The 23068-nt window shown below is 41.6% G+C and overlaps 3 protein-coding genes across 5 annotated transcripts; 2 read left to right on the top strand and 1 right to left on the bottom strand.

Annotated features, from left to right (window-relative positions):
• Positions 1-1862: 1862 nt before the first annotated feature.
• Positions 1863-7722, top strand: c19h7orf25 (chromosome 19 C7orf25 homolog). The gene is made up of 2 exons (XM_017711382.2): positions 1863-1966; positions 5097-7722. The coding sequence occupies exon 2, from the start codon at positions 5113-5115 to the stop codon at positions 6433-6435; it is 1323 nt and encodes a 440-aa protein (XP_017566871.1). The 5' UTR covers positions 1863-1966; positions 5097-5112; the 3' UTR covers positions 6436-7722.
• Positions 7723-9545: 1823 nt separating this feature from the next.
• Positions 9546-19796, top strand: ralab (v-ral simian leukemia viral oncogene homolog Ab (ras related)). Of its 3 annotated transcripts, none has more exons than XM_017711377.2 (5): positions 9546-9955; positions 14358-14513; positions 14781-14989; positions 15272-15446; positions 16321-19796. In XM_017711377.2, the coding sequence occupies exons 2-5, from the start codon at positions 14400-14402 to the stop codon at positions 16441-16443; spliced, it is 621 nt and encodes a 206-aa protein (XP_017566866.1). In that variant the 5' UTR covers positions 9546-9955; positions 14358-14399; the 3' UTR covers positions 16444-19796. The 3 variants fall into 3 exon arrangements, with proteins under 3 accessions (XP_017566866.1, XP_017566867.1, XP_017566868.1); XM_017711378.2 differs by having other exon boundaries at positions 9547-9610; XM_017711379.2 differs by lacking the exon at positions 9546-9955 and adding an exon at positions 12196-13262.
• Positions 19797-19810: 14 nt separating this feature from the next.
• On the bottom strand, positions 19811-22717 carry LOC108435496 (M-phase specific PLK1 interacting protein). Its single transcript, XM_017711381.2, has 2 exons — positions 21812-22717; positions 19811-20983 (listed from the first exon to the last, which is right to left on the bottom strand). The coding sequence occupies exons 1-2, from the start codon at positions 22169-22171 to the stop codon at positions 20789-20791; spliced, it is 555 nt and encodes a 184-aa protein (XP_017566870.2). The 5' UTR covers positions 22172-22717; the 3' UTR covers positions 19811-20788.
• Between the last annotated feature and the right edge of the window lie 351 nt (positions 22718-23068).

Consider the following 23068-nt stretch of genomic DNA (forward strand, 5'->3'; position numbering starts at 1 on the left):
TCCTCAATCTTGCCAAGTTTGATTTTAGCATCTGGTTCGCTTGACATGTATAACTGAGTGTCATCGGCATAGCAGTGAAAATTTATACTGTGTTTACTGATAATGGTGCCCAGTGGTAACATATAGATTGTGAATAATATAGGCCCTAAAACAGAGCCTTGTGGGACACAATACTTTTGCAAGGACAGATGATTCACCCTTTACGTTAACGAACTGATAGCGATCAGTGAGGTAGGACCTGAACCAGGAAAGAGCTATTCCTCTTATCCCTGCAAGGTTTTCCAGTCTATCTTGTAAGATAGCGTGGTCTATTGTGTCAAATGCTGCACTAAGATCAAGAAGAACTAGCAGAGACACATTTCCTTCATCAGAGAATAATAAAAGATCATTTACAATTTTTACTAGTGCTCTAAGGGTGTTCTAAGGTGTTCTAAGGTGTTCTAAGGTAAAATAGTCCCCAAAGAAAACTCTTTTCAGATTTACCATCAAACTCAGAAAATGGGTAGGTCCACTGCTGGGCTTGGATGGTAAATAAAACGGCTCTATTTGTGTTGACGTCATCATGAACCCTGGTTCCTATCACCACCACTGTAAAGAAACAAATGAACCACTTCTCGTCAAACCACTTAGAACGACTTTGTTTATCTCAACCACTGACATGCAGACATTTTGATTGTGAAAATTGGTGAAAATTCCCCTTTAAAATCTTAGGATGTCTGGTTCCCATCACCACCACTGTGAACAATTCTGACTTTTGCTAGAGTTTTGCTGGAATGGAGCAGTGCACACCGAGCCATTCTGAATGACTTTATCAGAGGTGGACGAAGTCCACAAATCATGCACTTGAGTTAAAGTGGAGACCCCCAAGGTAAAATATTACTCCAGTAAAAGTAGAAGTTCCTCCCTTTAGACCTCCACTTGAGTAAAAGTACTAAAGTATTTGCCTTCAAATGTACTTAAGTATAAAGTAAAAGTACTAAAAGAGTAATTCTGGCTCTGATGTTATAAAAATGATAACAGGACAAGACTCGCTTCATGAACTCAATTCAGGTGAAAGTCCAACGTCTCGCTTGGTAAACCAGCTCCTTTACTATGTTGATCTGTAGGCCTCTGTTCATAAACATAAACCAGCCCAAACTAACTTACTATAAAATGAAATGGTGTTTGTAGAAATTCAGAAAAAAGCCACGTCAGTCTCGACTGCACATGTGGACATATTTCTATATTGTGCTCTATTTACACAAAGTTAGGTTAGTTCATTGTTTATGTTGAACAGACTCTCCCAAAGTTTTACGCTGCTGCGCTGACGTTGAACCGTGTGCTGCACTGGGTCGATATGACCAACAGGTCAAAACCAGCTCTAAACAAAGTGACCGCTGGGCCCTGATTGGTGCTCTGGCTTTGCGCTTCTTTAGTTTTGACATGTTACGTTTTTATGCACACAGAAACCAAAAGGAGCGACAGATTTCTCAAAATATTTGGTGGAAGAAAATGTCAGATATTAGACTATGTAGTGTAGTGAAAGGAAAAAGATACCCCAGAATGGAAAAACTTAAGTACAGATACATGAAAAAACGACTTATGTACAGTAACGGATTACATTTACTTAGTTACTGTCCACCACTGGACTTTATTCACATTGATTTAATGAATGTGGGTGGACAGAATTTGCCTTTAACAGCTGTTTACCTCCAACTTGCAAAGCAGTCTAAAAAAACACACACTACCCTTCTACACGTACTAAAGAACGGACTTCTGTTGGCGGTGTACTATTTTTGACATGGTATCTAGTGTGGTAGCATGCGGTTGTGGACGCAGCCACGGCCAGGCAAGTACGTGTCATTGCAGTGCCTTTCCTCAAACACAGGAGGCGACACTCGCCTCACTAACGGCTCCGCCTACACATAGAACAAGTCTCCTGCCGCTAACTACAGCGCGGAGCTGAACTTGTGGCTCGGACTCTGCTGTAAGTGTTTCGGGTTATTTTGGACCAATTTTCTCCTGATATTCGCTTGAATTGTGTCTTTAACTGTTTATCTCTGTCACTAAACATTTGCTAGCTGTTGTTAGCGTCTTCATTAGCTCATTTGGGCTGAATTAAACAAGGCTAAATGAAGCTAATGTTTAGCCGTCACGTTTGGTCATGAAGCAACTGTCCGTCACGAGTTTAGGCTTATTTCACCAGTTCACTTTGACTATATTTAACCAAGAAACAAGGTGTAGTTTAAAACTGAGAATAAATATACTGAGTTAGGGGATGGCGGCTATTATAAAGACCCCTTTACACGCTAAACAGTAGGACATTTGGACACCCCTGTGGTGTTGTTGGTGTTACAGCTTGCTGTTATTACAGGCTTCCTCCACTGAGCTTTGCAGTTTTATAAAATAAATGTGGTTTTCTCTTAATTTTAGTTCATGTAATGAAGGAACTTGGTCAGAATGGTCAGAATGACCCTTAACGTACTGCTTACGTTCAAAACGCAGTAACGTTACTTTAAAAATAACGACTGAAAAGGTAATACTGTTGACGGTTGTGAAACAGAATGTAACTCATCACGTCTGTATTCAGTTTTATTTGACATTTTGTTAGTGACTCGGATCATTCCTTGACAGAAAACTAGTTTTCATGACCGTTAACCTAAACGGACTACAAAGTCTGTCGCGGGGGTGACGTTGCTGTCACACATCACAACCCCCTGCGCCGCCGCGAAGTTGTGGGTTTTGTAGTTTTATTTTATTTTAAAGGGGAAAACCGACTTGTCTTTGTTGTAGTGAGGTGGTTGAACTATAAACGCTCATTCAGGTTGGTTTGATGTGAAATGGTTCATTTGCAGAAAACCTTACAGACTCCGATTTCCTTACAGTGGTGGTGACCGGAACCAGGAGTCCTGATGTTTTAATTGCAAATATAGCCATTTTATTTATTGTCTAAACCCACCAGTGAATCTACTGTGTCTTCTGAGATGTTTGATGTAATGTTGTGTGGTAAAATGGCCAATCTGACAAAATAAGCTTTTTTGACACTTTTGATTTGCAACACTCTGCATGTATCCCTCTACTGTGAATGGATATGTTTTAGACCAAAACCTTGTCACAAAACTGCTATAAAACAGTGTCCCAGACATTGCCAGTGTATTCATAACCACTTCATTGGGAGCAGTCATGGGCTGGAGGTTAGGGAACCAGCCTCGTGACCGGAAAGTTCAATCCTCAGGACCGACAGCACATGACTGAGGTGTCCTTGAGCAAGACACGACCCAACTGCTCCCCGCTCCGGGCAAGTGTGCTCACTGCCCCCTAGTGTGTGTGTGCTCGCTAGAGTGTATGTGGGGTTCACTTCACAGAAGGGTTAAATGTGGAGATGAAATTTCCCCGTTGTGGGACTGACAAGGGTCTCTTAATCTTCATATATTAACTATGTGTGGTAGCTTTTTAAGTGCTCAGTTCGGACTCAGTAAGTTTCTCCAGAACAGAGCATTTCACATCAGACCAGTCTGAATGACTTTGTCGACATGGCAACCATTTAATAATGCAGAATATTTTGAATATATATTATTATATTATATATTGTTTTGAATATATCTTTTTGAATAATCTAATGTTCAGTGTGGTGTCATTGTTTGTGTGGCTCAGTGCGCTGCTGTTATATTGTATTCGTAGCTGCTGTTCTTTTATGGTCCTAAAATGACTGTGTCACAAATGATGATTAAGTCGGTTATCAAAACATTTCACCGTGGAAAAATGAATAGCAAAATAACCGTTTTGTACACAACCAACAGATGGCGCAGAGCTGTTGCATAATTGTTGCTGTTAATAATCTGACTAATAGCTCAATTGGAATAGAACACGTCCATGCAAACACCTCAATCGGAATAATCCAGTCTGATTGAGGCCATTCAGAATACAGTCTATTATAAATGTGTAAGTATGTTTGGCGCATGCCATAGTAAAAGTTTATAACATTCTACAAGGAGACGAAGTTCATGGTCTGGTCTTTAAAAGACGGCGGTGGTACGGACGTCCAGCTAATGTGTCTCAGAACACGACGTCTTCCTCTTGACCTTCTTTAACAAGCACACATGAAGGACGTTTTTCTGAGTCTGACAACATTTTAACATAATTGAAAACACAAGCGTGCCAACTGGAAACTCATCTCACTCTGACTGCATCTCACCTGATGTTCGCGGTCATGGTACCATTTACTTTAATTGGTACTCCAAGCATTGCGCATCATTTTCAATCGGATTAATTGTAGTGTGGATGTAAACAGAGATTTTCCATCAGATTGGCTATGTTTACATGCAAAGATTTTTGCCAGTCCGAATGAATACATTCCGATTACGTATTAAGACTGAGGTAAGCATCATGTGAGGTCCAGCTGGAGTATTTAAATACTTTCAAATGATGTCAGACTCAGGAAAACATATTTCACATGTCCTTATTAAAGGCAGAGAGGAAGACGTCGTATTCTGAGACACATAAGCTGGACGTCCGTCCCACCGAACTTGAAGCATGAACTTCGTCTACTCTGCAGACCAGTTTCTGCTATTATCACTGCCATTATTCTTCTATTTAACAGATATTTATAGGATTACCCACCTCGTTCAATCGGATAGCAGTTGTATTCTGAATGGCTTCAATTGGACTAGACTATTCCGATTGAGCTATTAGTCAGATCATTAACGGATTATTAGGCTGCATGTAAACGTGGCTAATGTTGAATAGAGTAAGCACCTCAGTCTGAATCTGTAATCGGAATGTATTCAGTTGGATTGGCAAAAATCTTTCCATGTAAATACAGTCACTGTTGCTGACAAACCAGTGTGAATTGAGAAACATTTGTCTTTCAGATTTTGGGACTCGCATTCTTTGTTTCTTATACATTGCGAAGCATGATTGTTTAAGCATTATTGGATAAATAGCATGATAAATACTTAGTAAGAAAGCAGAACAGTATTAGGGGTGAGCATTCTGCTATATAAGTACTGACCAAGGTAAAAGGAATAGTAACTCACAGCTTCTGTAGTTTATTGATAGTGATGATGTTGAGGTTGTGTTGCTTTCTTACTTACGTTTTTGTCCCTTATTTGCTCTAGGAATGATGCAACAGCTATGGCAACCAGCCCAATGCTCCATGAACGTATCAAAGCAGCCAAGGAGCTGCTAGAGCGAGTAGATCTGCTGTGCAGCCACCAGGCCCGAGAGGTGGAAGGCCGTGCCAAACTGTGCAGTAAACTTCGTGCTGAGCTCAAGTTCCTAGAGAAAGTGGAAGCAGGGAAGGTCGTGATTAAAGAGTCTCACCTGCAGAGCACCAACCTCACCCACCTGAGAGCAATCGTCGAGTCGGCTGAGAGCCTAGAGAATGTCGTGAGTGTTTTGCACGTGTTTGCTTATGAGGGCCCTGATGGGCAGAAGCAAACGTTGGTGGTGGATGTGGTGGCCAACGGTGGACACACGTGGGTCAAAGCCATTGGGCGCAAGGCAGAAGCCTTGCACAACATCTGGCAGGGCCGAGGCCAATATGGGGACAAAAGTATAATCCGGCAGGCTGAAGACTTCCTTGAGGCCAGCCGGCAGCAGCCGGTCCAGTACAGCAACCCTCACATCATCTTTGCCTTTTACAATGGTGTGTCCAGTCCTATGGCAGACAGGCTCAGAGAGATGGGCATCTCCGTGAAGGGTGACATTGTTGCAGTGAACACTGTGGTAGGAGCAGGAGAAGATGACGAGCGAGGAGAGGATGATGAGGAAGACGAAGGTGAGGATGATGGCGGTTCTGGGGAAGAGGAATTGGAGGCAGACAACGAAGCTGCAGAAGAAGATGAGGACGAGGACAGCGATGACGAAGATGCAGACATCATGCACACTCGTGTGGATCGGGACACAATTGTAGCCAGCTTGGCCTTCCCCACTGAAGTGAAGGTTGATGTCTGCAACAGAGCTAACCTGGACATCACCACGCTCATCACGTATGTGTCCTCTCTAAGCCATGGCAACTGCCACTACACCTTCAGAGAGCAGGTGCTGACGGAGCAGGCCGCTCAGGAGCGTCAAGAGAAGGTCCTGCCCAAGCTTGAAGAGTTCATGAAGGGCAAGGAGCTGTTTGCTTGTCATTCTGCGGTTCATGACTTCCGTGTTATCTTGGACACGCTAGGTGGACCCGGAGAAAAGGCCAGAGCTGAGGAGCTTCTAGCCAGGCTGACTGTGGTGCCTGACCAGCCTTCAGAACGCACACAGCGACTGGTTACCAGCTCCAAGGTGAACCGCAGGTCGCTCATGATCTTTGGGACTGGAGACTCACTGCGAGCCGTCACCATGACTGCTAACAGCGGGTTTGTGCGCGCAGCCGCTAACCAGGGTGTGCGCTACAGCGTGTTCATCCATCAACCCCGCGCTCTGACTGAGGGAAAGGAGTGGAGAGCCACGCCCATATGAGCAGAAGAAATGACAAAGGCATTGGGACTGTCTGCAGCAGTGGTCACCATCCCTGGTCCTGCAGATCTGCCTTCCTACTGAGTGTCATTCCAACCTTTACTTAAACACCTGTTCTAGCTAATGAAATTTTAAAGGAGTCTTGATTGGCTGGATCAGATGCATTAAGTGTTAGGTGACGGGGGAGGCAGGGCAGCCTGTTGGACATAAGTTGGAAACAAAACTGCAGGAAAGTAGGTCTCCTAGAGCAGGGTTGGTGGCCACTGGTATAAAACGATGGTTCCTAATAGTCGTCCTGGAGAACCCCTTTCACGAAACAGGGTTTTTCAGTCAGCTAGATGCCATAAACCAAAAGTTGAACGTTGTCCGATCAGAATGTTCCTGGCCTCCGATTCTATTGGTCAGGCTTGACGTTTGACTGTTGATTACAGCAAACCGTTTCTCTATATGTTTTGAACCAATTGACCAATTGGGGGGGGTTTCCTTCTCCCATTTTGGAGATATGAGGTTTTATTCTGACAACAGCGATATTTTCCTTATGCTAACATACCCACTTCAACCAATAAAAGGATTGTAAATGAACTGATTAGTTGGGGGATATTTTACAAAGCAAGTTTTTTTAGTTGTCCTGATCAGACAAAAAACAAGCTTGTCCACTAGGAGAACAACAGAGAAACATTCTTATTGGACAGTTCTCAACTTTTGACCTAAGTTATCTGGCTTACTGACTTTGTGAAACCCCTTAGGTGTCTTAGAAGTAGGAAAAACACCCAAATATGCAGAGCAGGGGTTCTCCAGGACCAAGGTTTGGACCCACTGGTGTAGAACACCCAAGCGTATTAACGTGCAACCGCACTTTAAATGCAGAAAATGCAACACCCCACTATATTCTAAGCTTATAGCGAATCACTTGGCAGAGGCACTATCCTACAGCTGTACATGACTCGAACAGCTGGCTGCTAACATAGACAGCGTGAGCTGCATTTTGGTTAAACCCCCTACGGTATGTAATCTTTCTTTATATGAGCTCAGTGCCTGAACTCTGGCCAGCACAGATGTCAATATGCACCAAATGTCATATATATGTCAATGTATTGTGTCAAACAGAACCACAGATACTGTACACTTTCTCTGTATCCTATGGCTACCTGTTATCAACAAAAACATGTAATTCCTTTTCTTTTGTTTTTCCAACCAGTATGATTTGAGTCAGTATGTCTACTGTTGGACCTTTTTCATATGTACAAGGAAAGCAAGGTTAAATAAACGTTCAAAAAACGTCTAGTATGACGGCTTGTCTCTGCTCGATTTATCACAACTGTATTGCTATTAATCTTTAACAGTGATTATTTAAGACTGTCAAGGGGCTTTTTGTTGCATAGCTCTCGGCTTGGAGGCCAGTGTTATCGCTGTGTAGTATTTTACATTATTAATCACAGAAACATCTGGAATGTATAACAAAGGTTTAAAATCTCAAAGCTAGTAAGTATGTATAGAACATACTGATGGCAGTGCTGATTCTGAATATTTGGGGACCCTGAGTGGCATCTCTACACCCACCCAAGTCATATTGTTTTACTTACAAGAATAAAAGCATTAAGACTTTAATTTTAATCAGGATGAAATGGGTAAGTATCTGGACTTGCTGTGCTTTTCCCACAGCCAATATTGACTAAAACAGAGCACACCTGAGGAGGCCCCCTGGTGGTTAAAGCCACCCTAAGCAACTGCTTATGCAGTTGAATGCAGGAAATAGACCAGGTACAAGGTCTCACTCATGTCTTGCCATTTAAACCATTCTGCCCCTCTGAATGAATATTGCATAGTTTGACACCATCATTGTACAAATTCTAGGGATTGTGATTATTGGTGTTGCTTCTTCAGCGGCCTACCTGGATCCTGCAGAGCAATGTGGCCCAAATCTTACATTAGGCTTTTTAGGAAAGTAAATGAATGAATTAATAAATTAAGTGGCTTTAAGGTCAAGCTTTGGTCTTTGTATCTCAAAATAATTAGCTATTATTTAATTATTCCTCAATTAGTTTCCTGAATTAGCATATTATATGTATGGTCTGGACCTGTCCAGGGTGTATCCTGCCTTCCGCCCGAAGACTGCTGGGATAGGCTCCAGCTCCCCCCCGCGACCCTGAGGGAGAAGCGGCTTAGAAAACGTGTGTGTATTCTCAATATGTTGATATTGAATATATTGTATCAAAGTAATGATTTATTTTCCCAAACGTTTGACTTCATATCTCCAAATGAGTTTGTTTTCCTCATTATTTTGACTTCATCTGCCATCGCAAATTAGTTCTTTTTTTCAAGAGGTGTTATTAAGATGGAATTTCAACAGGACACATTGAAATACTGATTTAATAAATTTTAACATTTCTAATCACTATGAAATCATACATACTAAGTCATTATTTCAGCTTAAGTCAACAGAAAATAACTCATTATTTTGAGATACTAAGTCAAAATTATGACATGATGCTGCTGCTATAAACAGAGAACGACAAACTGATCAAAGGCCATCTTCACTGCTTGGTGATGATGGATACAGAGTTCATTGTGGTCTTACATGAATTCATTCCATAATAATTCCATGCCAGAAAACAATGAGTATTAATGTCATTTTACATGTGGAGCATGTAGAGATTTCTATAGATTCTGATTTGAGTGGTTTTTTTTATTAATATGTGCGAATATACAGCATTATTGTCATTCTCATCATCTCAAGTTGGCTAAGCAATTGGTTTCCAATTCCAAATAGAACCAAAATCGAGCCTGGAGACTTTGCATCAGCCTCATCACAAACGGTAAATGATGTAAGTGTTGAATCAGAGATGCCAGCACACAGTGGAAGAGGAGGCCATGTGATGACGCCCTTACACAACTGCCTGGCCCTAATTTCTGACCCTGATCTGAATCTGACTCAGTTTCCCAGGTTGTCCATAGTAGCCCTAGAGTTTTTTGGGGGGTCACCTGGTGGCTTCAGAACTCACTTGAAGCCCACAGAGGGTTTTTAGGGAACTTCCACTGCCTGCCTCAGAGCCCCAGGAGACCCACCACATCACCAGATGGGGCAATTTGTTGTCATGAGCTCATGACGTCACCCGAGAGGGCAGCTACAAAACAAGATGCCAAACTTGCCGCTAGTATGTCAGTGAGCAGAAAAGAGGTGCGAAATATCATTTAAAACCGTCCAAAGCTCGGCTTTATGAGTGAATATATGTCTGAGAGAGGACGAACGCGAACGGAGTCGCGTTAGCTTAGCGTTTCACTAACTCAAATAAGGTTTGGTGAACTGGAGTTCGCTAACTAGCTTAGCTAACCTAGCTAGCTTAGCTAGCGTTAACTTAAAACTAGCCAGCTGTTTTAAACGTTAAACGGTTGCATTATTTCCGCGTGGGCCACTAGCTGTCTGTTCCGGCTGATATCGCGTACAAAACTCTCGGCTGATTCATTCACGGGTGTAAAACAAATCCTCAGCGACGCCACATCGACCACAGCTTGATTTGACTTGGTAAGTCTGAAGTTGGCTTCCCATTCGCCAGCCTCTGGTTCGCATTTCCCCGGTCCACCTTAAATGGTGCAGCAGTTACGTACTGGCCTCATAGGCGCCAGAATGTAATTGCTGCATCATTTAAGGTGGACCGGGGAAATGCGAACCAGAGGCAGACATCGTGTAATTCTTGGAGCTAACGGTCTAACTTTATGAATGAGTGTCGGTTTGTTTATAAGGAGGATGATTAAACTAGTGAAATGATAAAGTCGAGTCCTTGGTTATTCGTTAGCGACGGGGTTCTGAATGTGTTGGACTTGTTTGACGGCTCAGTGTATCCTAGGTTAGTTGGGTTAGCTGCATAGAGAAAATAACGTGTTATGGAACCTAATTTCTGGTTTTCCATCCTTGTCGAGTCGTGACAGTGAGGTGAAGCTTGTTAGTGGCTCGGCGGAGGAGCTTTAGCTGTTCAGCTGAATTTCATTACACATTGTACGAGCTGGTTTGGAGGGCACTTCTGTAGATAAACAGGCGTGTGGCATGAAACAGGTGTCAGTTACTGTGTGTTTGCAGGATTTTGAGAGAAGTGGTGCTTTTACATTCGAACTAGAGCGATGCTTATCCGTTACCACACCCTAACTAACCCCAGACTGGCCCTGGGGAGTCTGTCATGGTAATGGGAAAGAGCCTCACTGGTGCAGGAAGACTAATTTTAAGTTCACTGTATTCTCAGCCATATATATATATATATATATATATATATATATAAATAAAAAAATTCAGTCAGCCATAACATTAAAATCACCTCCTTCTATCTACACTCATTGTCCATTTCATCAGCTCCACCTTCCATATAGGTTCACTACAATTACAGACTGTAGTCCATCTGTATCTCCACGCAGTGTTATTCCCCTTTCACCATGTTCTTCAGTGATCAGGACCACCACAGAGCATTATTTGGGTGGTGGATCATTCTCAGCACTATAGTGACTGATGTGGTACGAGTCGTTTTCAAACACAGTCCATTCACTCTGCACTTTATTAGACACTCCTGTCTTGTTGGTCCACCTAACAGGGACAGTAGCTCATCTGTTCCTGCACAGTTTGTGTTGGTCATCCTCTAGTCCTTCATCAGCGGTCTCAGGACGCTGTTGGCTGAACATTTTTTGGTTGATGGACTATTCTCAGTCCAGCAGCGACACTGAGGTGTTTAAAAACATCAGTCTGTAGTTGCAGAACTGCAAAGTGCACCTAAAGGGTCAATGGAGCTGATATAATGAAGTATATACACTCACTGGCCACTTTATTAGGTTCCTTGCTAGTAAAAGGTTGGACCCCTTTTTGCCCTCAGAACTGCCTTAATTCTTCATGGCATACTTTCAACAAGGTGTTGGAAATGTTCCTCAGAGATTTTGGTTGGTTATTTGAGTTACTGTTGCCTTTCTATCATCTCGAACCAGTCTGCCCATTCTCCTCTGACCTCTCACATCAACAAGGCATCTTCGTCCACACAACTGACCGCTCACTGGATATTTCCTCTTTTTCTGACCATTCTCTGTAAACCCTAGAGATGGTTGTGCGTGAAAATCCCAGTAGACCAGCAGTTTCTGAAATACTCAGACCAGCCCATCTGGCACCAACAACCACACCATGTTTAAAGTCACTTAAATCCCCTTTCTTCCCCATTCTGATGCTCGGCCTGCACTTCAGCAAGTTGTCTTGACCACCTCTACATGCCTAAATGCATTGAGTTGCGGCCGTGTGATTGGCTGATTAGCTATTTGTGTTAACAAGCAACTGATAAAGTGGCCGGTGAGTGTATGTAGAAAGAAGGAGGTGGTAGTAAGATTTTGGATGATCGGTATAAGGTAACTATTGAGTTAGGAGTTGAACGACTTCAGATTTTTTTAAAGTCGACAGTTATGTGATGAAAGTCAACATTGACTAATTGCTGATGACATTATGAAGAAAACCACAGGAGAAGGCAATGCTTTACAACACGCAACTTCAAAAATACAGGATACAGCCAAACTCCACAGGTCAGCAGAGCATGACATAATGCCCTTTCCAGCCAACCCTGGATTGCATCACTCGCCTTCAGGGAACCGGAGACATGGACCCTGAAAATTTGGAAAATTTGTCTCCAACTTGGGCGCACCCTAGGCGGTGCTGCCGGGATGCTCGCCCGCAGTAAAGGTCCAGAGGACCAGAGAAATGTAGAACACGGTAACTCAGCAAAAATATGAGTAACCAGCTTTAAACTTTACAGGATTATAGGCCTTTATGCCTCCTCTCCAGTGACACAGATAATGAGCTTTAGTATCTGATCTTTGAATCACTATAGATTGTGTAGAAATTTTATAACAAAACCAAACTCCGGAGGTCAGTAGAGCGTGATGAGGCCATTCCAACAAGCTTTTAGGAAACCAGGAAACTGAGGAGTCCTTGTTGAGCGTCACAATCATTTGATTAGCAAATAGTCGATGTCACCACTGATCAGTAAAGTGATTGACTCATTTTACAGGGGGCTGGCTGGCGTACACGAGCCAGGCTCTGTGACTTTTAAAAATCAAAGTGAAAATTGCTCTGTTCAATAATTTCTTATGATGCCAACAACTTTTCAAGTCTAGTTGGTAGTTTGTTTAGTGATTGGTTCTGTGGGGTAGATGAAGACTTAAATGGGACTTCTTAGGGTAGAAATGGGTGCAAGCAAAACGATAAAAATACTAGCTTGATTCATGGGAATGCTGCCAGTTTAGTGAAATGCAGTTTTGTAGTATCCCTCTCAAGCTCACCTGTGAAGACCTATACAAGTACTGTGTATTCTGGGAGAGTTAATCATGCCCCATTTTGAAAAAGACGCAGCAGGATGTTTTCCAGTTGGGTTCACAATTCACAGGACGCAGCCTCCGGCAGCAGAGTACAATAACAAGTGATGGAACAGCTGGAATATGCATTGGAATACTGCCTTTTATTTCTAATAATTCAGACAGTATTTTGGAAAATGGTGAAGCCCACTAAATCGCACTGGGGAAGGGGCTGAAACGGTGGTCGCGACAGCTGAAAAGAAATGCAGAAATGATAACTCTCCAGTTTCCTTTTTGCTGCGTAGTGTTACTTTTCGAAGGCCTGCTGGGATTAGTGTTTGGACGAGAGACACTCATGTCAAAGTCCTTAAACGTCAATGCCATGTGGCAAAAAAGCAAACAGTGCATACAAATGGGCTTCACATTTCATTTCTCACCATAAGAGAGATCAAAAGGAGAGTTTAAAATGTGCATTACCATCATACAAACGGACAGCTAATCATTGCTGATTCATAGAAAAGGTACATTTTTATTTATTTAATTTTTATAAAAGAGTCAAGTTGAATCATGAGTAGTTACATCAATTCCTTAAATCTGTTTATCCATAACCAAGTAATGCAAACAGTAAACATCATTTACAAGCAAATGTCTGACACTTGGCATCCCCCCACCCCACCAAAACATTTGTATTTTGTACTCTTTTCTCTGTTGACACTGCTCCAATAGGATGTCGGTCCCATAGTAGGGCGGAAATGATTTACTGAGTATTTATCTTCTGAGATACACCCAGCAAAGAGGTTGTGCTGCTGTGTCTACACAGATTTTATCCACAGACTCGTATTCCTGTGCTCTCGCTTGTTGTTTTGTTTAGCTTTAGGCTTTTGCGAGGACTCAAAATCCTGATGCTGTTCCATCTGGAAGTGTTGATCAATACTTTGGTTATAACTCACCAAGAATCTCATCGCGGTAGCAACAAAAGTTTTGGATACAGGATTCCAGTATTACTATAGGAATGGGTGATACAGCCAAAACAGTCACAGTACCTCTGCTGTATATTTACCTAATACTTATGTTTGGTTTGGGGAAAACAAGAACCATTAGCACTAAAAATACGACCACAACTGTAACATTTTTATTCAACATTTTACATACGGCAGTTAATCATGCTGAATTATGTTCTCTGTAATGACGCAGGCAGCTGTTCTTGTTATGGTCGATATTCACGAAATGCTCAGAAAAAATATAATGTGATAGTTGTAACATTTCTTTTGGATAATGGCGACTGCTGTCGTAGTGTCTGCTGTGTATACTTGGCTCTTGCTGGCTTTTATTCCTCAGCAATAGTGGAACTGATAAAATGGACACGTTCTCTCAGTTTTAGTTCCGTAAGGCCATGATGTCACTGTCAGGGTGTAAGAGAACAGATGAATTCAGTTCTAGCTCTGCAGAGTGGCTCTATTGTTTAGTGCCTGACGCATCATCACAAGCAGGGTGGGAGCAGGGCGTCCCTGTCCTGTATGTATGTTTATGTGTATTGTTCACTTGTTTCATTATAATATACTGAAATACTGCTTGTGCCTTTTTTTCTTTGTCTTTTCTTTTTTTTTCTTACCCAGATCAACTTTACCTTTCACTTCCTTCCTCTTGGATTTTGAGAGATGGCGGCCAACAAACCCAAGGGACAGAACTCTCTGGCCCTGCACAAAGTGATTATGGTGGGCAGCGGCGGCGTGGGCAAATCTGCACTTACGCTGCAGTTCATGTATGACGAGGTAAGACTTCTGTGGGCTCATATTGCTTGAAATACTGGTGAGATGTTACCATTGTTTGTGTCCACATATAACACTGCACACACTGTGTTCCCAACCCTGGTCCTGGAGCACACTCTGCTCTGCACATTTTGGTGTGATCAAGTTAATAAACTAATATAGTGTGTGTATCAGAACAAGGAAAGCACTAAAATGTGCTGAGCAGTGGGTGCTCCAATACCAGCACTGGGAACATGTGCTCTAACCGGACCCTCTTTCTACCTTTCTCAGTTTGTGGAGGACTATGAGCCCACTAAAGCTGACAGCTACAGAAAAAAAGTAGTTCTAGATGGAGAGGAGGTCCAAATTGACATACTGGACACAGCTGGTCAGGAAGACTACGCTGCCATTCGGGACAACTACTTCCGCAGTGGGGAGGGATTCCTCTGTGTTTTCTCCATCACAGAATCGGAGTCTTTTGCTGCAACCGCTGACTTCAGGTTGGAAAAACACTTTCAAACTCGATATCTGTTATAAAATAATGAGGCATACCCAAACATAACCACAGAGTTTGAGTTTGTCCGTATACTTTCCACATACTGTTGTCGTCAAGTTACTGAATGGCTAATTAGTACAGATTTTTTCAGCCACGGCTGAGGCAGTCAATCTGCAGCAAATACTTGACACAGATTGAGGCTGTAACAGAACAAAAATGCAGATTTTCAAGTGGCTTATAAGAACTCTTGGTAAACTACTTCTATAAGGTAGTCTCTGTTTCTCAGAGAGCAGATCCTGCGGGTTAAGGAGGATGAAAACGTGCCCTTCCTGCTGGTTGGAAATAAGTCAGATCTGGAAGACCGGCGACAGGTGGGAGTGGAGGAGGCCAAGGCCCGTGCCAATCAGTGGGAAGTTAGCTACGTGGAGACCTCTGCCAAAACACGTGCCAACGTGGACAAGGTATGCAAGACAAACGGACCTCCTGCATCATTTGTTCCTGACTGGGTAACAGTGGCTGTGCTTACATGCAAAGATTTTTGCCAGTCTGATTGAATACATTCCGATTACAGATGAAGACTGATGTGTTTATATGCTCACTCTAAAGCTAATCTGCTGGAAAATCTTTGTTTACTTGTACGCTATAAGTAATCTGACCGAAAATGACGTGCATGCACCACTTAGAGTAAACGTTACCGTGACGGTGAACATCACATGGTCCAGTGAGATGAGTTTTCAGTTGGCACGCTTGTGTTTTTAATTACTTTAAAATAGACTCAGAAAAACATTCTTTGTGTCCTAATTAAAGAAGGCTGAGAGGAAGACGTCGAGTTCTGAGACACATTAAAAGACGGCGGTGTGATGGACGTCCAGTTTAAGATCAGAGCATAAACTTCATCTCCTCTGCAGACCAGTTTCTGCTCCCGCCACGCTGAACGTTATAAACTTTAGCCAGAGCCTCAGAGTTCTCTGCTTTCGCTATGACGTGATGCACAATGGCCGAATGTACTTACACTTTCCAATTGGAAATGTACTCAGACACAGGTGTTTAGACGGCTATTATTCTTCTATTTAATGGATTATTTACAGGATTACCCACCTCGTTCAATCGTGTGGAATTTGTATTCTGAATGGCTTCAATCAGACTAGACTATTCCGATTAAGGTGTGTACACGGACGCACTCTATTCTGATTAGTCAGATTATTAACAGATTATTAGGCTGCATGTAAATGTGGCTAGTGAGAAATGAACACTGAATTTCTTATTGGTACAACTCCAGAGATGCATCTGGCGTTTTAGGGAGTCTCACTAAATTTTATTTTGTGGTTGTTACAGGTGTTTTTCGACCTTATGCGACAAATCAGAGCTAGGAAAATGGAGGATGGCAAAGAGAAGAATGGGAAAAAGAAAAGAAAGAGTTTGGCAAATAGGATTCGAGAGAGATGCTGTGTTCTATAATGACTGTGTCTGCACACGGTGACGCCAAGTCCTCCAAACTCTTCTTTTTTCTGCCTCCTACTCGTTTTCCTCAAGGCTAATCAGCATCTTGTTTCATTTCGCATCTTTTTGCAAAGTACTGAGGGACATAAACAGGTATATATACAAGTTTGCTGAACAGAAAGATATCCACAACTTGGAAGGTCCCAACGAGGAAGCTGCTTAAGACCAAGACCAAGACTGAATGCTTCTTACGCAGCAGACGACTGCTACGATGCCATTTCATTTCAATCTTTAAATGTACTGTACATAGGCCATATAATGTGGAGCTGCTGCATATGATTGTAATTTCTGGTTTTCAAGAAGACTGAGGTCCTTATTCTTCCATGACAAATCTACAGCATGAATCCAAAAACTACACAGCTTTTCAGGCCAGCATGCATCTGTGTGATGGGTACACCCTAGTGGAAGAAAATCCGGCTGTCCTGCTAAAATTAGCCTCTCTTGTCAACTTGGGTCATTTCTTCCTCTGCAGGCCCCTCGCAGTTCCAATGCTGTTTTGTGTTCAGTAGGTCTACATACCAAAGACTGGTAGTATAAGTCTTCAAACAAAAATACTTCAGTTTGTTATAAGCCAGTGATTGGGAAATGGTACTGCAGATGTTTTAACTTTAGTAAATCAGTGCCTTCACATTTTACTGCTTAAATATAATCAGTGGTGACTAATTCCAGCCCCAGAGGTCCAGAGTTGGGCACAATTTGGAGATTCTTACTCTAACCCCCCTTGATAAACTAAATTATGTATTGAATATGATTAATTTGAGGAAAGATCCCAAACTCTGCAAGTGTCCAGGCCTCAAGTACTGAAGTTGGGCATGCTTGCTTGCTTTTAAAGGAACGTTCCACCATTTGTTAAACATTTCTGTATGATTGAATGGCTGGGATTTAAAGTCATTACATACAGACCCCTGATGACAACATCATTTATGCATGGCCATGACTTAGTAAGCCGTGATCCCGTTCCCACGCCTTACTAAGTCGTGGCCACGCATTATTTTTTATTTATACAGGATGTCAGCAGCAGGGCTCTGTAATTCGGGGTAGTCTGATGTGAAATGCCCCATTTAGAGTAACACAGAACTGTTCAGCTATGTGAAGCTAAATGCCATCACCTTGCAGACAATTATTACATGACATGGGGTCAAATACCTGATGGCATAGACACTGTTTGATGATAGTTTGAACATGAGGTTTTGGCCCATTTAAGTCTGTTCATAGTGTGGAGGTACATGCAAAATGGCTATACACAGTCACTGTATAGCCCTCGCCACTTCGTGGTTCATCTTTCGCGGACTCGGTGCATTGTGGGTTTTCAAAAAAATATTAATAGAAAAAATATTGTGGATTTTCGCTACTTTGCAGGTTTTCTGCGGAACTCAATTAATGAATTTTTACATTAAAAAATCCCAATATGTATAAAAATATATTAAACATTAATTCTAACAATAAAGGAATGTTATAAAGCATAAAATATTGTACCTACATAGGTTTAGGAATTCAAAACATTTTACAAGTGTAAAGGTACAATGCATGCACAGAACAGGTGGGAAAGGTTTTAAAGCCTTAAAATAGTGTAAAAATACTTAAATAAATATATTGTTCGGATTTTCGTTTATCGCGGGTGGTCCTGGAACGTAACACCCGCGATAAACGAGGGAACACTGTACTTGCATAGACATCATGAACCCTGGTTTCTGCCACCACCACTGAGGAAAACTGAAAACCTTTTATATTTCACTTCAAACCACTGAATCACGCTGTTAGATTCGTTAAAGCAGTAAACATGGAATTCCCTTGAAATCAAACTTTACAAATATTTTGTCCTCACTAGTTTGGGCTTTCCCTTAGAAGCTTTAGTTGTAAGGAGCTGTAAGGAACACATTCATGGAAGAATATGACCCTCAGTTGTAGAGATGGACCTTATAAGCACTACCACTTTATGTGAAGAAAAAAAAGCCATAAAGTGTAGACGCACTACTGTCAGCCTTTTGCTTGAAGACTACAAAGCTTCAACTTTAAATACTTTCTAGAAAGCGCCTTAAAAACAAACACACATTGGCTATAAATCATTTAGCAGACACACAAAAAAAGTCAACCAAATGACTGTTACCTGAATGACACAAACTTCCAGGTCAGTACTGTAACCTACTGATAGGAGGTCTATAATGGTTGTCAGTGTAATTGTTGATGGGCTGTCTAACCATAAGCTTTGATCCTAAGCAAACACAGATTATAGTATGATTGAATTAAATGATTTTGAACTTATTTTAGTGAATATTTATGATGTGCATGGTGGCCATGGCCTAATCGTTCTTCTGTTTTTAACTATATTAATTTCACTGGTCATATTTCATCACTATTAGTCACACTGCACTTCAGTTAACTGAGCTGCTAATATTTTCAGACTTGTCCAATCTTTATAATGTTTGAGGGCTACATACAGTACAATTCCATTATTAAAGGACTTTTTTCTTTGTTCCTTGTCACGGAAAGGGCTGTTTTCAATCTTTGGTATGTTCTACTTCTAATTTTTTTTGTTTGTAAAATGTTCAAATGAAAGAGCAAGGAAATTCAAACAATAGATGATCACAGCACTTCAGCATAGTCTTGTACATTTATGACTGAGTTTGTTGTTGTTATGGACAACTGTTTCAGAGAAATGGCACTTTGTTCAATGTTTTCTCCACTAAGCAAAATTTTTAATTGTTTGTAATTAACCCTTAAATGCACATGTCTACAGCTTCCTCATCACCTGCTATTTAACACTGTTTATTTCCCCCATGTATTTATCTTTTTTAACAAGATCTGTTGGCTCCCTTTTTTGTTATACTTCACACATATTGCCGCCTTTGCTAATAATGATGATTGACTGATCTGAAATGGCCAGACAGCATTATGGGAAAAAAATGTTCATGCTAACTAATCTTTACTAAACTTCATCTGTGTTATGCATGCTATTTTTTTGTGAAGTATACCTTTAACCAAACATTGCAGGAGGGTCTGTTTACTAATGTTGCTGTTGCAATCGCAGTGCCAATGGCTGATGATGCTGAAATCCACTCAGCTGAGGCCTTTTGGTACTTTGTTAATTAAATCATGTCTAATTTAAAGCTGAAAACAGAAATACAAGGGATTTTAATATAATTTCAGTGGTTGGAGTCGTTCTAATGTATCTGTTCAGTTCTTTTGACGAACTTACCTGTCCATTACACCCCCATCCCCAGCCCCCATTGCTCTATGTTCATATGTTCTAGATTAAAGGAACCGACACTACTTCTAGAGTTGCAATAATAAAAAACCACGGTTATTTTCAAGAAAGAGTCATAAGTTTTGGTTTCACATTACTGCCATAATAACAGTTTACATTTATGATGGATAAACAATAAATCAGGGATCAACTTTTAAACATTCAAATAGAACTAAAACATATAGAACAACTTAATGGTGACAATGTCATATCTGCTGATCAAATCAGTGAACAAAAAAGTATTAAAAACATCAATTTTGTGTTGTCAAATATGTATCTATTTAGCAAGTAGACTGTTTTTTTATCCTTCTACCTGTGGTATCATTTTGACTTGAGTAACTTGGCTGAGGTACTTAAACATTTAGAAAATCCTGAGTGTGTAAAGTAAAAAAGAGGAAAGAAAAAATAAACTTCCAACCAACAATCTTGCATGTTTTTTTTTTCTAACAAATTCTGAACTCAACAGCAGCTCGACGGGCCTTTGTTGTCCACATGCTTACATAGTTGAACATCAGTCCACATTTTTTTTCCTGTTTATAACAAGAAGATAAGCTGACAGATCCAAGATAAAAATGAAAGATGCCACCTAAATAAAAAAAGGTTCAGTATGTACAAAATTGAAAAAGAATGCCTAGAAAAAACACGCTCTAGTGCTGGTACAATATGAGAATAGTGTTCGTTCAGAGGTAGACAGACCTCATTTTAACACTGCCCAGGCACCCAAACTTCACTGGAAGTTTGAAGAACTTCTGAAGAACAGAAAGTCGGGTCTGACTAATTGCTGCCAATATCTACGGCAACAGTCGTCTTAATCCCAGAGTCAAAATGAACGTAAAATATAAAAGTATAATAGAAAGTCTCACAGTATACAAACTGTATAAAATGTAAAAAGCTGCAACAGCTCTGCCAGAATTATTGCTACTGCCGAGTCCATTTTGCCACCGTAACCGAACCAAAAGCTCCCTCCTCGACCAAAACTTCAGCGAGGGGCAGAGCTAGTCCTGCTAAATAAAACCAGTTGGGGCGTGTCGTCACTGCCATGACTAGTTTAAAACAGATTCAGTTCGCGCTGTAGTACCTCCCTTTCCTGCCTGTGTTTGTGGCTTGCTGGGTGCTGCATTTGGACTGGGTGTCTGTGACTGACATAGGCTGGAGATTAGCCCACGGATCTTGAAGCATAGACGGTTTGTAATACTTGTCCATATCATTTCCCCCTCTCTCCCTGCCAAATGGTGAGGATGTCCGCGGCGAACCCTTTAGGAGACAATCGGTATGTAAAAAAAAAAAAAAGATATCACAATCAAACTGATGCTGCTATTCCACATGACACTATGGAAGCCTGTTCCCACCAGGGAAAAGAGAAAATAACCTTTTGTTTCTGTTTTATTAATTATTTTTATGATGTTCTTTTATTATTTCCAGCAGCAGTATTTTCAAAATATTGACATAGTATCTCAACTTAGTGACTTGGTAAATAAAAAAAGTGACTGACTTTTTTTTTTTTTAAATACTCAATGTGCCAAAAATACAACTTTAGAATGACTTACTCTCTTAATTACTCTTAAATAATTACTTTATCAAAATACTGTACTATTATAATGTTTCAAAATAAGTTTTCATGCTATTTTCTTGACGTTTTCTACTTTAAATGAAATACTCATTTTCTCGAAATCCCTAAAACGACTGATTTATCATTCTTGAATTACTGAGCACTTATTTCTTCGATATCGAGATACTACGTCTTAATAATGAGTTCTTCGTTTTCAAGAAAGTAACCAATTACTTCAGGACAAGTTGTTTATGACCAGACACTAAGTGATTACTTCGACATAAGCCAATATTTCGAGATCTTCTTTGCATACTGCTGTCAGAAAGAGGGAACTTTAACTTTACCTGGCGGGAACGGGCTTCCACACGACACTGCTCAGGCCAAAAACATTACAAATGAAAGTCACTGTCTGAAGAACCCACATTTAAGGTAACACGAACTTGCGTCTGTGACTGCAAAAACGTTCAGTGTAGGCCTGAACACAAATACATTACGCTAGGGTTAGTGAAAGAGCCATGACTCCATGTGTCTACCTGAAAAGACCCGCCGTGCTGCCCCGGGCTGGGGTGGTAATAAGGCGAGTGCCGGTGCGGAGTGCCGCCGCGGCCGCCACTGCTAGGCCTGCGCGGCGTGTGAGCGGGAGACCTGCCGCTGTGTTTGCCGTTACTGCTGTTACCGCCGCCTCTGCCGCCACTAAAGTCCCTGGGCGGTGTGTTTGGAGACCCGCCGTAGGGTCCGTACCTGGGCCCGAACTGAGGAGGCGGGTTTGAGAAAGCCCAAGGCGGCGAGGGGAGCATCCCGGGCCCCCTCTCCATAGCCGGTGGAGGGCTGCGAAACCCGCCCGCTCTCGGGCCCGGTCCCGGATAAGGGTGTCGAAAATGAGGCCTCTGCATTAGAAAGGCTCGAATAGCGTTACAGAAACACCGAAACGCTCAAATAACGTTACAGAAACACCGAAACGCTCAGATAACGTTATCGGAATACCGACGTGTTGAAACGTGAAACCGCTTCCGAGCCTCAAACGCGAGTAAACAAAGCGCTAGCTGCCCCCTGCCCAGCTGTAGAATCAGATGCGTTAGCCCCCAACTATTTAAAAAGCAAACTAAGTTTTTTTATACTACTTTTTTTCTCGTAAACGCTCTTATTTTCTTTAAAGACGATAGCTATGACTTTGCTAGCCTGTTTGCTAGCAAGACGTACGACCACAAATCGAGTCCGACGAAAACACAGTCCATGAGTAACTCGGTTCCGGGAAGCACCTTCTCGTCGCCGCGACTCTTCTGCACGATCCCAGTTTGTTTCCTCAAAACTCTTCGAATAGTCTTCACTAAAACGTCCTCCTGGCACGCCGTGAGACTTGAACTCTGTCTGTGTGCTCGTTAAAGAGCTCTGAGCTATTTAAGCGTTTCACACAACCTTAACAGTCTTAACAGGTCCCGGATAAAGAGGATGAGGGGCTTCGACCCCCTGGGCTATTCATATTTAACAGTAGACCACAGTAGTCATGCGTCATTCTGTAGTCCTCGTTATGACCATATTAGGATCTCCGGGTCTAAACCCCTTTTCTCTATGGCCGGAATGAATAGGGTTTTCGAAAATTCGCCTCTGTCGCATCCCGTGTTAAATGAAAATGTTCAGAACCTGATACGTTTTGTCCTGTGAACATTTATATTCTTCAAATTTCAGTTTTCATATTTAAACTCTTTAACGACCTCGTAATTCAGAGGATCCGGTGGTATTCAGGAGAAGAATGTTCACAGGACAGAACGTATTGAGTTCTGAACTTTTTT

The sequence above is a fragment of the Pygocentrus nattereri genome, chromosome 19 (genome assembly GCF_015220715.1).
Source record: "Pygocentrus nattereri isolate fPygNat1 chromosome 19, fPygNat1.pri, whole genome shotgun sequence".
In the NCBI taxonomy this organism is placed as follows: Eukaryota; Metazoa; Chordata; class Actinopteri; order Characiformes; family Serrasalmidae; genus Pygocentrus; species Pygocentrus nattereri.

Bases quoted from the DNA above. Each gene is read 5' to 3' on its own strand.
- c19h7orf25 (XM_017711382.2), top strand. From the start codon at position 5,113: ATGGCAACCAGCCCAATGCTCCATGAACGTATCAAAGCAGCCAAGGAG.
- ralab (XM_017711377.2), top strand. From the start codon at position 14,400: ATGGCGGCCAACAAACCCAAGGGACAGAACTCTCTGGCCCTGCACAAA. The intron at 14,990-15,271 runs GTTGGAAAAACA...TCTGTTTCTCAG, and splicing joins GCTGCAACCGCTGACTTCAG to AGAGCAGATCCTGCGGGTTA. The intron at 15,447-16,320 runs GTATGCAAGACA...TGGTTGTTACAG, and splicing joins CACGTGCCAACGTGGACAAG to GTGTTTTTCGACCTTATGCG.
- LOC108435496 (XM_017711381.2), bottom strand. From the start codon at position 22,171: ATGCAGAGGCCTCATTTTCGACACCCTTATCCGGGACCGGGCCCGAGA. The intron at 20,984-21,811 runs GTAGACACATGG...TGTCTCCTAAAG, and splicing joins AGCACGGCGGGTCTTTTCAG to GGTTCGCCGCGGACATCCTC.